We start from the raw sequence: 13782 nt of genomic DNA on the forward strand, positions 1-13782 counted from the left end.
ATTTGGCTCTGACAAATTTGATTTGATTCAAATCTGGGGGGCTCCTTCCTTGGATGGAGTCCTAGACATTACTTCGTTGAGGTGAGGGTGACATTTGTCACGCTTGGCAGGTTCTCGATGCGGGGGGATGTGATTTCCCAGAATCCGGGGTAGGTTTGGTTCACATTCCTCCCGGGACAAGGGAGCCCGTGAAAGGGAAAGCTACCCACCGAAGCCGCCCTTTCGCTCCGGAGTCAACCCCTTTTCCACTCGCTAGCCCGAGAGCGACCGTTGTGGAGGAGGCGCCTCCGTGTCATCGAGAGGGAGGGGGATGGAGAGATGAGAGGGAAGGAAGCCCGGCAGTCGGGTCTAGTTACTCCAGCAGGGGAGGGAGGCTACGGTACCACCCCCAAAGGTCCCACCCCGGGCTGTACCCTAGTTGCCTCAGAGCGGTGACCCCGGGCCGGTCCTGACGCCCTTACATCGCACGGAGAAGACTTCGCCGAAACCCCGCCTTCTGCACACTGCCCGGCCACAAACACCCACGCACTCGTCTCCAACGCCAAGGCGAGCGATCCGCGATCCACAGCTTCTGGAAACAGACACCCCTGGCCCAATCACGGCCGCTAGGCGCATCGTGCTGATATCACCGCCCCTGCGGGGCCGCGCTCGACCCGGAGTCCGATTCCTGGTCGTGATAGCCTATCTCCTTGGACATGCAAACTGCCTCTTTCCCTGCGGTCTATGCAGTCCATGCGGCCCATGCTCTCTGCTCCTGCTCGTCCTGCATGCGGGCGCCAACCCGCGACAGGGCGTCAAACAGGATCCCAAGATCAACAAAAAAGGGGAAGCGGGGGAGTGGATCATGGAGGCCCGCCCGGGCGTATCCAGTTCTCGGTGAGGGCCGAAGCTGTCCTCTCGTCCGCCTTGAAATCTTCGTGGCCATTGTTGGCAGCCATGGTGGTTCGATATCCACCACCTCCGCGCCTCTCCACACACACACAAACACACACATACACACACTCTCTCACTCCCTCCTCTCTCCTTGTCGGCTAAAGCGGAGTACGGAAACATACGCTGTCTTGTTTCACATCGCCTACCCCATACTTCTGGTGCTCCCATTTCGTAACAGTTTCCCTCCCCTCCCCTCCCCAATCCGGTAACATTACCCACTTAGCCCTCAGCTCGCCAGGGAAAAAGGAAATGCCCTCGTCTGTCCGCACAGCGATCGACTGGGACCGCCCGAACGTTCCCCATCAGCCGCGCTAACTCCAGCTAGCTCTCTGTCCGGAGCACAATCTGTTACGATATCCCATAGGATTATTCCCTCATCCCGCCCACCATTGTCGGTCTCCCAGCAAGCCGGGACGCTAGGTATAATTAGACGACGCGAAACAAAAAGCTGCTCTGAACTACGCAGCTCTTATCCACCAATGAGCCAGCTCACAAGCTCTCAAGCCTTCTTTCCCCCCCCTCCTCCTTGTGCCCATGGGGATGGGGAAGCTGATAAGAATGGCACACCAGAGAGCTTAAGGGGGCTAGGCGCTCGCAGAATTAGGAAGGGGGAGCGGAGGAGAGGTGGGGGAGGGTATGCCCCGGACGTGGGCGAAACCAAATACAGAAAACCAAAAACGAAATGAAGCGGCACCCGAAAAACGTGTCACAATCCATCCGAGACTATGATGAGTGATGCGTGAATCGTATTGCCCCGGTCCTCCGACCTGGAGGATGATGGCCCTCTCTCCATGTCTCGCGCAGGTTCTCCTGAACCACTCTCGCTTTCACGTGCGGGGGCCTTCAAAGTCCAGGCGCGACCAGACTCCACGCGCTGCGAGCAGAGCGTCTGGTTGGCGTGGTCTTCACATGCCAGCTGGTGCTTATCGCGGCACTGCTGGCACCAGCGGCGACTTCACCTCACGTTACGTCCCCATCCCCCCCCCCCCCCCCTTGTCCAGGGACTCGGCCCGTGGTCCAGTCTCTAGACCCCTAGACCTTCTCTTCCTCGCTGCCTCGGTCTCGGCTGTTCCGCAACCGCCCATGCGGCGATGATGGAAGAGGCTGTCTGGAGCGTGGGAGGGAACGAAGCTATCGACCTCTTGTGCCTGATCGGCCGACGATCGCTTCACATGGGACGATACTACAGTACACAGCTCGCAAGCTCGCAAGCTTGTGGGAGGGTCGGGGCCCGGTATCACCGTCCCCTCTCCCCTCCCCTTGTCGCTAGTTGACACATGGGGGCCATGATTATTGACAATGGCATGGGGATAGTGGGGGGTGGGGGGAGGGGGAAATGGGATGTTGGACAATACTACATCATAATAATGTGTGGCTCTAGTTCTCCTCCGGCATTACAGAGTCTCGGCTGCGAATATTTATTTATATAGATCTATGATCTATACAGCGTGACATATATTGGCACACGCACCATAGATTGGATTACTATATGGAGTCCTATGGAGTCCAATGGAGTACCGCCCAAGTTGGTCCCCAGATGACGACATAACCCAGGGGGGGAGGGGGCAGCTAGAACCGTCTCTACTGCAGGTACAAGTCCAGTCCAGGCGCACCGAATCCCCGGTTGTAGCCATAGGGCTGGGGTATTCGGAACTGCTCACTGCTCACCGGAGGGCTGCTCGGGGGGCTGTGGGAACTGGATTTGGGGGGGGGGGGGGGGGAGAAGGGGCGAGGATCGGGAAAAGTCGGAACGGAAGAAGGAAAGTGTGTCGAGGGCCATTGTGCCATTCTCGCAGTGATTGCGGGGCTTAGTGTGGCTTTCAGTCTCCACGATGATCTAGGAGGCGGCTGCCGTCTTGTACGGGACGACGCCGAGGCACAATCCACGGGTCGGGGGCACCGGCTTGTAGATCTGGCCACGAAAAGAAAGCCACGTTGGGGTTGGGGTATGTGAGAGAATAAAATTTTCCATCCGATTTTTTGCCCCTTGTGGTTCGCAAGTCGGAGCTGATACTATACAGAGTCGCGAGAACCAGGACTCGCCCGCCTTCGGTGCTTCGGTGAGGCGCGTACAGTCATCCGACCGGGCATCCTCCGCGGTCTCTGTTAATAATAATTATAATAGTTTGGGGGGAGGCGGGGGCAGTTTTTTTATCCCTGACCCTTTGGCGTTTTTTTTTTTTTTTTCCCTTTTCCCGTCGTGAAGTGAAGAATCCGGCTCAACCGAAGGCGCCCACTTCAATCCCAAAGACATGGCGAGCCGCGGGCCCGACCTGCTTCGGCCTCGCGACTCGGCATTGCCGTGCCGACTCGGCGTGCGGACGCGCTCGGTTTTCTTTGGCTGTCCTTTTCGAGCCTTTTTTTCCCTTGGGTTTTGTATCTCCACATTTTTTTGGCCCTCTTCCTTTCCCTTTTTGGGAGCCCTTTTTTTTCACCCCCTCCCGAAATTCTTCCGAGGTCTCGGTGGCCACCCGCTTGAGGGCTTTCTTGCTGCCCCCTGGGGAAAACCCGGCACTAATCAATTGGAAGTTCACTTGCGTACCACCGGCCCCTGCCCGAATTTCTGAACCATTGCTAAGTGGCTCGATTACTTCACGAACTATCGCCTCCTTCCTCCGTACCTGACCTGTACTACTACCCTGCTATCCTTCTCGGACAACCCGGTATTGGTGCAACGCTGACTGGCGTTGCGCTGTCCCCCATCCCGCCCGCAAACCACACCCGGAAGACCTCCCCACTCGGAAAGGGGCGGCTTCGGTGGCCGGATTTTCCCCCACCGTCGTGCCCTAGCCGACTTGCGGAGGTTTCCCAGGACCAGAGACTTGCCTTCTCCGCATCCCGTCGAGCGGTGTGGCCTCCGGAATCAGGCCGGAGATACGGCAGCGTACTAGGCCGATTCCACGCTCTCATACTCTCTGCCCACACGAGTCCCTGAGATCTGGAATGACATTCTCTACCTCTGCACCCCTCCATGTACACTACTTACACTACTTACACTACTTCCTATCACCCCTGCGATACCATCCCCGCTGCAATGGTGCCGTGATTCATGCCTGCCAAAGAATTGCGACACTCGAGCTCCCGTCATTGGCACCATCTTCTGCACATGCACTCCGATTTGGAAAACAAATAGAATACATTTGAACTACACTTTGAGCGGCCGATTGATTTTGGTTCCTTCACTTTCCATCTTATATAATAATATTCACCATCCTATCTCAACCTCCCCAGCATCCTGATGTTCCACGGCCACTTCGGAGTTATGTCCGGCCGCGCCAGAAACGGTCATGGCATTCTGCCGTGTCCCTCCGCCCAAAAAGCGGAGAATCTGCTCGAGTCCAATGCACCGCGACCAGCCGTCCACCTCGTCACAGCCTGTGAGCACGGCATTGTCTTCTAGTTCAAGGCCCTTGAATCTATCCATTGACTTACTTTGCGGTCTCTGACCCCTCCCCGCCGGGCTCTGCAAACCATGGCACCGCCGCGCCAACGCACCGCCGCAATCGTGGACGACTCGCGGTCCGAAGCTTCCAGCGGCACCAGAGAGTACAAGAACACTGCTCCCAGGAGCCGCAAGACCGCCGCAGCCAAGGACAAGGCCTCGGTGACCAGTGCCCCCGTCACCCATGACCAATCTATAGACGAGCAGCCTCGGGTACGTACCACATCTCATCCTTCTTAAAGGGGGGAAGATGGACAAGGCAAAGTGGAATTGCGGACACAAGAAAACAGAACCGATGCACCTCAATATCAGAAAGAAAGAAAAAAAAAATCAGATCCACAATAGCCAACATCGAACAAAAACCTCTCCCAAAACAAGACACTTTCGCTAATATCCTACTCCCATCTTACAGGTCCCCTGGTCCGATCTCCCGCTCGACATCCTCCACGCCTACCGGCACGTTCACAAACTTCCCACTCCCTCTGCTTTTTCAACCGACTACTCCCGCATTGTCCTCACACAAGGTGTTGGTCTCCGTTCGCCAACCGCCCTGGCCACCCGTCGCGCCCAGTTCTCCTCTTCCCGCCCGACACGGACAAACACCAACTCCACGACCTCGCCCACCAGCGCAGGCCCAGATAACCCCCTCCGCCGCATCATCGGCCAAGACCGCGTCAGCAAGGACCAATTCGCCCTCGTCGTGCGCAAGCATTTCAACAGCGCCGGCCTATCGGAGCAGGAGACCATAGCCCGCTTCCTGTACACCGTCCGCGAGGAGCGGCGCGGCCGCCAGTTCCGCCTGCGCTTCCAGCCATAGCGATCACCGGAGTGCCTGGTGCCCCGGATCGTGGCATTGAGTGCTGCAGGCATTGCAGGCATTGTCTTCGGTGTCTGGGTTCCCGGGTCGGCGGCGAGTTCTCGGGGCTTTGTGTGTTCCTGCGTTTTCGTGTGACATCTCCTCATGATACCCATTGGCGTTTGGGATGGTCCCCTTTTTGCTTTTTTTTGCTTTCTTTCTTTTTCTACACCGCTGGAGGGTTTTCGGGGGCGTTGTGTGTATAGCTTCATGATTGCCTAGGTATATCGGAATATGGGATCCCTTTTGTTTTATAGGGGGAGGTTCCGTCTTCCTGGGCTCCGTTCTCCTGGGCTGGTTTTTTTTAAAAAGGAAATTTATATGCTACTTTCTCATGGGCTATTCTCACTAGTCTGAAAACACTCTGGGGCTTTTTGATGAAGCTTTGGGGAAAAGTGAGACAGAAATACATATTTATATATATATATATATATATACGTATATATCTATTTTTATAGCATCGTATATTCTGTGACATCATACAATTTGGAAATTAGTAAATCAGTGGGAGTACTTCGATATCATTGTGAATATATGGATATATATGACCAGATTGCCATTGGATATATTTAGTTATTAAACAAAGCAAACCTTTCCACTCCCGAATTGAGATCCCGGATGAAAGGCTTTTCAACAAGCCATGACCAAATTTTCAGCAAAGACTCCAAGTTTCTACAATAGAAGAACCAGCCAGGTCGCGAACTCCCTGATCCTACCCTTCAGACCAGGCAGACGTCATACCATGCCTTGGCAACCTCCCCCTTGCATATACAGGGGACCTTTGCCTTCTCGGCAATCGTCCGATGTACCCACGCCACGATTGTGAGCTTCCTCTCTACCGCCGCAAGGACCTGATCTGGTATGTTCGAGTATGGCGAATGGGCCGCCTCAAGGCTATCTGTAGAAAATGATACATCGTACTGCTCACTTACCGCGCCAGCCCATCTCCCTACTGCATGGAATACGTCAATGCTTTGGTCAGTCATACAGGAAAGGTAAGACACTGGAAGGAGTGTCTACGCTGCCCGCCTGACTGGTGCCAGCTGAGTCGACGCAGGGCTCTTGAGCATCTGCCCAGCCCAGTGCTCCGGCTTATATCATCCCCATTGAGTCACTCTACATTTCACCTAAACTCACCAACGTTATAATCCAGTTAAGACCCAGAACGAATCTCGAATATTTGAATTTAAGGATATCATTTCGAAATTAGCATCAATAAATTGCTGTATAGTCACTATGTTTCCTTCGTATTATCAATCCCAGCATGGGTGGCACCTTTAGGAGCCCATTCGGTGGTGTCACTTCTATGAAGCAGTCTTAACAGCCATGGTAACTCTTGTCCTTAGTATAGAAAATATAGGAAAACAAAGGATCCCGCAGTCGCTGATTTCAATGAATCCTTCTTGTTAAATTGTTCTTGGTGTAGGCTGAAACTCTTCAATAACATATTTCTGGACGAACGTTAGGAAATCTCAAAGGAGCCGCACAAAGATTTTGTCTTTACTTGTTTCAGAAGCCCTTGATAAACTTATTTTAAAATTATAACTTTTCACTCATTTCGAACACTGGGTTCAGATACAATTCTAGACATGACGTCTGTGTCCTTGTTCATAAGTACTACCAGTGCCGTAGATAAAGCCTACGTCGTGGTCTTGAAGTCATCTGATCCACTTGATGTTCTTTTTATCTATATTAGCTACAAAGAAGTGATCAACACTTGTGTAAATAGGGAGTTCTTCAGTCTTTGTACAGTAGAGGGATCGAAATATCGACTTTTGACAAAAGATCATTCTACTAATCACGAAATCTTTCCTAAGCCCAGCTATTTAAACCTCCTATAATCCAAAGCCTTATATCCAGGCCATCAAGACAGTCATCAGTAGGGTCTCAATCACAACTTACCTTCTACACTTATAGGTAAACTCAAACTAGATTGATACTGCCTTCACCTTAGTTAACTCCGACCCGAAGATACAGCGTATCTATTTAAAAATGGATCTGAGTAAGATACTAAACCCTGCTTCAGCAGCGACCAAGGATTCCTCATCCAGCTCAGGGGTCCAGGGGCAACAGGAGCGTCAATATGTCAATGTTAGGCTCACGGCCGTTGACGGCACCTTGAGCGACAAGGAACTCCTCAAAACCATCAAGGGGGTCCTAGCCACTCGTTTACCAGGCCTTACTAACGTAACCTCTATTCCCAAAACAGGTCACGGCTGGTTATCTATTGAAATTATTGGTAAGGTTCGCAATGCAGTTGATGCTTGCAAGGCCGCTGATAGAATCGTTGATACATGGCAGCTTGGCCTTTCCAGTACCCCAGGCCTTCCTTTTGACCGCAACAAGATCTTCTAGATCTACTATTCAGATCATCTGATGTCCCTGCTGACTTCTCGGCGGGCATTTATAAGCTAAATCATCGAATACGAAAGATTATCTCTTTCCTATCAGCTTTTCATGTGTGACTATCGGTTTTAACCTTAATTGACTTTGAATTTGATGTGTAATTTCTTTTCTCTTGATAAGCTTTTGAAGTCCAAGCATAATTCCCCACCATATTATTCAACAGAAGTAACCAAACCAGAATTTAACTCTGGTAGAATTCACTGATACAGAGTTTTGAATTAGAGATTGTAGTGGGGAAGTGGCCGCGGGCGAAAACTAGCGGTGTGATGGAAACATGCGATATATGAGGCTATACTGCTGTCTATAACCACTCAGATACCCTTTCACTGCTCCTACTTTCACTGGGTGTTCTCTCGTTCTCTTCCGCATCCCTAGAGGCTTTGCTGATTCGCAGACAGCGAGCGTCTCTGACACCATTTCAATATGTAATCTGAGTGACACCACATACCGTCTTTCAGCTCATGTGGGATGTCAGTCTCAACGCTTACCATTCATTCGTTGACAATGCAGGGTTAGTTGCGCTATCCGTCCTATTCAGCTAATCATGCTTGGGGCTAAATTAACCCTAGGGTCGTTAGGAACCACCGATGTTGGGCAATTGTCCTCGCGTGCGCCGCGAGAAGCCCTGACTGCGCCGATATCCTGGGCTAGTCAATGAGGATTAGGTGCAAGAAGCCCCTGCGCAACCTATAATAATGTCAAACTCCTGTGAACGCTTCCTTCAGTGGACCTACTCCAAGCTTGGCGAGTCTTATGATACCATTTTTGCAAGGACGGGCTATACGACTTGGACATTTTGATCCAAATTTGGCATTGCTCAAGCACGTCCAATATGGATATTTGCACAAGGAAACGTTGCGCAAATACTGGCCGAGCAGAAGTTTGGACTTTTTATCCCGGCACAGTACTTCACTGAGTGGGTTTGCCGTATTAACAGGCTGCCCGAGGAGAGACTCTCGCAACTATGCACATCACACTGCAGTTTGATCGCAACCACCCTTGATTGGGTACAAACAAGGGTTGTCCAAGGCTTGGGCCACTACAAGTGCTGGCAAGACTGCATCACACACTTATCGGGCCACGTATGGAAATAGAGGCTCGAGAGAAATCTCATATTTTCCAGCATGCACGTGGTGTTCCAACAAAGATGGGGGCCATGAGTTCCCAAATCTGCCATGCATTAAGGCTGACTTGCAGATGGGGAGTCCGTGTCAAACAAGTTGCAACCAATCATTCTTTGCACTCTTCACCGATCCATCCGATAACCCGGGTTCTCTACACACCATCAGCATCTGCTTCGGACATGAAAAATTTTTTCTGTTGTTGTCAATTTGGTGATGCACTGACTTTTCGCCTGAGTATAGATATTGTGAGAGTTTGGTAAGGTAGAAATGGCGCTTGTCTCCCGGAGCTGAATACAATCTTTGCAGAAATTGGCGAAGATAAATACCCAGCTATTCCCCGCTGCCCTCAGGTTCTTTTTGCTCTTCATTAGACCTCACCTCCATCTTTAAAAGTTCCTGCATTCATGTGTGCAAGTCACAATTTCTTCTTCAAACAGGTGGGAGATATGGCTATAAAAGCTCCCATCCAGGAATCTGTGATTTCTTCGTTCATAAACCAATATAAGCAAAATGAGTATGAAGATCTGGCGAAGAGAGCTGCAGATTCATGCAAACATGTCCTTTTGGAGAACGACATACCCCATCAAATTTGGAGCCGCGGCAAGGATCCCGAAAGCCTTCGAAAAAAGCTCGAGCAACGCGAGCACAAAAACGGCACGTACAGAACTCTGGAGCATATTTATAATGACATCGTCGATCTTGCCGGGGCTCGCATTATTCTCGATAGATGGGAAGATCGTGATTCCGTCAACGCCATTATATACCAAATTTTCGAGGTGAAAAAGGAGGAATATAAGAAAGAAGAAAGTGGATATGAAGCAGTGCATTATCGGGTGTACCTGAAGCAAGGCGGGTACCTGCGTGGTTCCAATATGACAGAGATGAGGCCGCTGGTTGAAATCCAGGTTCAATTCTTGTACATGGCGCAATGGGCCAAAGTGGAACATAGCTCTCGGTATAAAACATCCGTAGAGCCTAATCAAGCGTTAGAAAACAGTCTCGATAACCTTGTTCAGATCGCCCATCTTCACGAGAGATTTGCTCGGCAAACCAGGGAAGAGAGGAGAAGACAGGAGGCAAAGCAGAAGGAAAAGTTCAGCGACGTCAATCACGTTGGCCATTATCTAAAGAAGTGGATTCGCGATAGTAAGAATGCTGCGCACTGGGCAAAAGATGAAGTCGAAGCCAAAAACACAGGATCAGCCACAGCGCTGACAATATTTTTGGATGCTCGGGAGTGGAGAACTCCCGAGTCTCTAAATCAGTTGCTCCAAGAACACTTTAGTGAAGGCGCACCGGATGAATACTCGAGTATCGCAAAGAGCTATGCCGGCATCAAAATGAACCTCATTATTTACCTCATGGATCGCATCGTCCTGAAACGCGAAATTCATAATGCGCATAGTTTTCAAGTCCCCAAGAGCCGTGAAGAACATGCCTACAAGATCGAGGTTATTCTGAGCACGTTCATCTGGATCAATCGTCTCTTTTCACCAACCTTTGAATGGCAGCGTTTGTTCACGCGTCTCAAAGACCAGGAGATCCTTCGGCAGGGCATCCTTTGGCTTGGAAGCGGGGTTCGGCAAGACCGCATCAGAGAAGGAGCCTCGTTGACGAAAAACGAGGTCAGAGAACTAAACAGATTGTGGGATTGGTTTAGCAGCAATCCCGACAGACCAATTATGTTTGTTTTCACGATGTCGAATCAGGGGGTAGTTAGAAATATCCCAAAAGAAAGGGATGAGGTGGAAGATGCCCTTGGGCCACTGTGTCGGGCCCTGGGTCACGCTCCAGTGTGGTTCTGAGGTTGACAAGCAGGAAATGAGGAAACGGAAGATAAGCTTCCTTAAGTTAGTGTCGCTGAGCGAGAGGGATATTATTGCGGTGTTTTCAGCCCCCAAAAGTTGTTACTCCTGTGTAATTGAGTTTTTTTGCTTCCAAATACACGCTATATATCCATGAATACGCAAGCGATTGTCACGGCTGTCTAGAAGTATTCCAAATAATGGGAAATTGAGATACACATAGCAGGTGCACGGGGAGGATTCGTTGGTTTCAAGGATACTAATCAGAAAATCAGTTCATCACGCAAATTCCCTATTCGTGACCGCCACCACGGGATAGCCTGTTGACCTGTCGAATGTCAATTTCCTCACGTGTGGCTCAACACGGTCATTGGGCGTTGAGGAAAAAGCAATACCCCCGCCCCACACAAATCAATAGGTCAATGGAAATGAGTCACATATGGAATCATTGAGATCTATGGTCACACTGTCAGATTTTAGTCGTCTACAAGACTGGAGACTGGAGGCTGGAGCTATAATTGGCCGCCCAGTGGTTCTTGTTCGAGTATAAGAAAGGGTAAGGCTTAGGCAAGCAATGTTCTAAAATTGGAATAGGGTCTAGAACAAGAAAAGGAAGAAGCCAAAATACACCACAAGGACCCACATATTGTTCTGTGCGTCTATGTAGAAATTAAAGGGGTTCTCGATTCCCCGCTTTTTTTGTATGATATCCTGGGTATACTGGGAACCCGGCGCCGTAAAATGCTGGTCCGCAAGGGAGGAGATATTCAACAATCCCTGTCAGCCGGTTCAGATGGTTACAAAGACATAGGACAAGACCTAAACAGGTAGGCAATTGTGACAAAAGTACGACAAAAGTACAGGTGCATAGCTCTAGGCCCGGCAAGCTGTCCCTCAGTGGTACCTCTCTGTCAATGAGATAAAAGGCAGCATTTCTCTTCTCTCTGGCACCAAGATTTTTAAATTCTCCAGAGAGCGCCAGGATTCTGAACTGGCAGTGCCTTGGGTGCAAGCTTGTGACGGATAGCAATGTGTCTCTCCAACGGGTTGGGCATGGCGAAGCTGGTACGAGGTCTCAAGCTGTCCTCGGGAGAGACGGCAAACGCAATGCAAGTCGGTTCACATCTGACAGGGGCTCAGGATCCTAGCTTAGCCGTGAAACCCTACGCGACTGAAGCAGAGTTGGGTACTGATTTCCCACTGACATCATTGGAGGTTCGCTGACGTATTACCGGCATAGGGCTTAATTTAGCTCGTGAATACCTTCGGTTCCATGCGATTTTGAAAGGTTCGCCCCCTTGTGATATTTCCGAAGCCAGAACCAGGAGAATGCAGGAGATTCTCGCACTCACTGAAGACAATGGGTGGATCGACGTCAAGAAGCTCGATCGAGCCGTTGAGTTCTGGATCTGGTGTGGGCTGAAGCGGGAACGATGGGCCCTCATTCCGAATCAAGACCTCTGGGAAGAGTTCTCAAAAGAAGTCTGGCTGTATAAAGGTCAGTGTTATTACAGAACAAAGAAGAAAGGAGCGGGTAATCTAATCGTTGGTTCTGATTTCGGGTTCGTCAGTGGCTGGATCCGTTCAGAGTACCGATTGAATAGTTACCCATGCTTGTGATACTGGTAGAGCTAACTGGACTTAGACTCCCATAATGCAAGAACGCCGGAGTTGTCTGATCTATCCATGTGGACCCCCCCAGACTTTTAGAACAGCAGAATGTCTGAATCGCTATCGGGACGCCGCTGGAAGTTCAAAGTTTAATGTTAAGTGAGTGTCTTCTGAAAACATTTTTTAACTGGCAAGGTTCCTAATCATAAAGGTAATGATGTTTCTAGGGAGGAGCCTTTTGAAGACAAACTCCTTGCGATACACTTTTACAATGGCGGATTATCTAAAGAGTTGAGGGGTATGCAGAAAGCTTGAATGGGAGTGGTTTAGGGGACGATATGAGCGTTGGCATCGAGAAGGAGGGGCCTTGACTCCTTGCTCTCCTAAACGGGTGGGCGCTGAATCGTGCAGGACTTGCAGACCTCGGTCCCCTTATAGGCTCGTGCAAACAGTCAAGCGGGTTTCCCGCTGGACTTCTAATTTTTGCTATTGATTCTTTGTTTCCGAAAGAGCAAACACCGGGGTGTGGCCTAAAGGTCTGTGCACTTCATTGCTTTTGTTCTTTGTCAATCTTTTCTACACATTCATTTTGAAAGTTCTTCGTTAGATTTTACCTAAATAATAGACAAGAAATATCCCGTGTCTTCAAATTTTCAATGAGCCCCACGATTGAAGAGAGATAAATTCAATATAAGAGTTATCATTATTGGGACCACCAAACAGGACCCGGCGGGGTATTTCGCTATAGAAACACAATATGAAGGACAGCTGAGCGAGTAGTAGGACGAGGGACGTCTTCGGTTTGGAAGATAACAGGACTGAGGGTTTGTGCTACTCATCCTGCAAGTCTATATCACGCTGTATGTCTTCTTACCCCTCCTGCCCCGGCTTTTTTAAGAACAATCTCGCCCTCCGAGGAATCTCTAATACTTTCTCTACCCCAGTAGTATAAAAGCCGAGGATGGTTCTTAGCTAAGCTGATACTTTGCGCTAACCGGACTTGGGAGGCACCCAGCTGGGTGCCTTCCCTTCTTAGAGCGAGCGCAAGACCTAGTGTTACGCGCTGCTAACTGTTAACGTAATTAGTACGTTGTCGTAACGTAACTCTCTCCTAATCTCCGACGATCTATCTCGCGACCTTACCGTGGCCGAATCGCTGAGGCCTTACACGGGCTCGGGTCTATAGAGTAGACCGAAGACGTATGCAGTTGAAGGGCGCCTAGTTAGTCGACGAAGTAGTCATAGGATAAACACTAAGTGTTCCTCCTAGTTGTGAGTATGTCCTTATACTGTACTGTGGATGAATCAAGTAACCAAATAGTGGATTGGTAGGTCTCAAGTAACAATGTATAAATCAACGCGTAGAACTAAATATATGTGTGTGAATGAGTGTCCTTATATATTCAGTTCCTCCTCATCGCTGTTGTCTGCTATCTTCCGGGCTTATCACTGATGTGTGTAATCATGTGACCCTAGGTGTTGCCGCCCTGAGTCCGAATCCTGCCTTGTCGAACGACAAGGTCCTTGTCACCGCTTTGTTGCAGAACCGATTGGTTCAGGCGTGTCCATATTTGGCACCCTAGGGGTGGGTCTGTAACACCTAGC

General features: G+C 50.1%; 5 protein-coding genes across 5 annotated transcripts; 4 read left to right on the forward strand and 1 right to left on the reverse strand.

Moving 5' to 3' along the window:
- Positions 1–4405: 4405 nt before the first annotated feature.
- On the forward strand, positions 4406–5192 carry N7462_011167 (uncharacterized protein; the record flags this gene model as incomplete). Its single annotated transcript, XM_057082881.1, has 2 exons — positions 4406–4588; positions 4788–5192. 2 exons carry the CDS (start codon positions 4406–4408, stop codon positions 5190–5192), a joined length of 588 nt encoding a protein of 195 aa, XP_056928236.1.
- A 758-nt stretch (positions 5193–5950) lies between these two features.
- Positions 5951–6176, reverse strand: N7462_011168 (uncharacterized protein; the record flags this gene model as incomplete). Its single annotated transcript, XM_057082882.1, has 2 exons — positions 5951–6129; positions 6164–6176. 2 exons carry the CDS (start codon positions 6174–6176, stop codon positions 5951–5953), a joined length of 192 nt encoding a protein of 63 aa, XP_056928237.1.
- Positions 6177–7223: 1047 nt separating this feature from the next.
- N7462_011169 (uncharacterized protein) lies at positions 7224–7586 on the forward strand (the record flags this gene model as incomplete). Its single annotated transcript, XM_057082883.1, has 1 exon — positions 7224–7586. The coding sequence occupies one exon, from the start codon at positions 7224–7226 to the stop codon at positions 7584–7586; it is 363 nt and encodes a 120-aa protein (XP_056928238.1).
- Positions 7587–9165: 1579 nt separating this feature from the next.
- On the forward strand, positions 9166–10566 carry N7462_011170 (uncharacterized protein; the record flags this gene model as incomplete). The annotated part of the gene is made up of 1 exon (XM_057082884.1): positions 9166–10566. One exon carries the CDS (start codon positions 9166–9168, stop codon positions 10564–10566), a length of 1401 nt encoding a protein of 466 aa, XP_056928239.1.
- Positions 10567–11595: 1029 nt separating this feature from the next.
- On the forward strand, positions 11596–12276 carry N7462_011171 (uncharacterized protein; the record flags this gene model as incomplete). Its single annotated transcript, XM_057082885.1, has 3 exons — positions 11596–11752; positions 11807–12064; positions 12212–12276. The coding sequence occupies 3 exons, from the start codon at positions 11596–11598 to the stop codon at positions 12274–12276; spliced, it is 480 nt and encodes a 159-aa protein (XP_056928240.1).
- Between the last annotated feature and the right edge of the window lie 1506 nt (positions 12277–13782).

This window comes from Penicillium macrosclerotiorum (genome assembly GCF_028827735.1).
Source record: "Penicillium macrosclerotiorum strain IBT 26536 chromosome Unknown utg000011l_segment0_segment0, whole genome shotgun sequence".
NCBI lineage: Eukaryota > Fungi > Ascomycota > Eurotiomycetes > Eurotiales > Aspergillaceae > Penicillium > Penicillium macrosclerotiorum.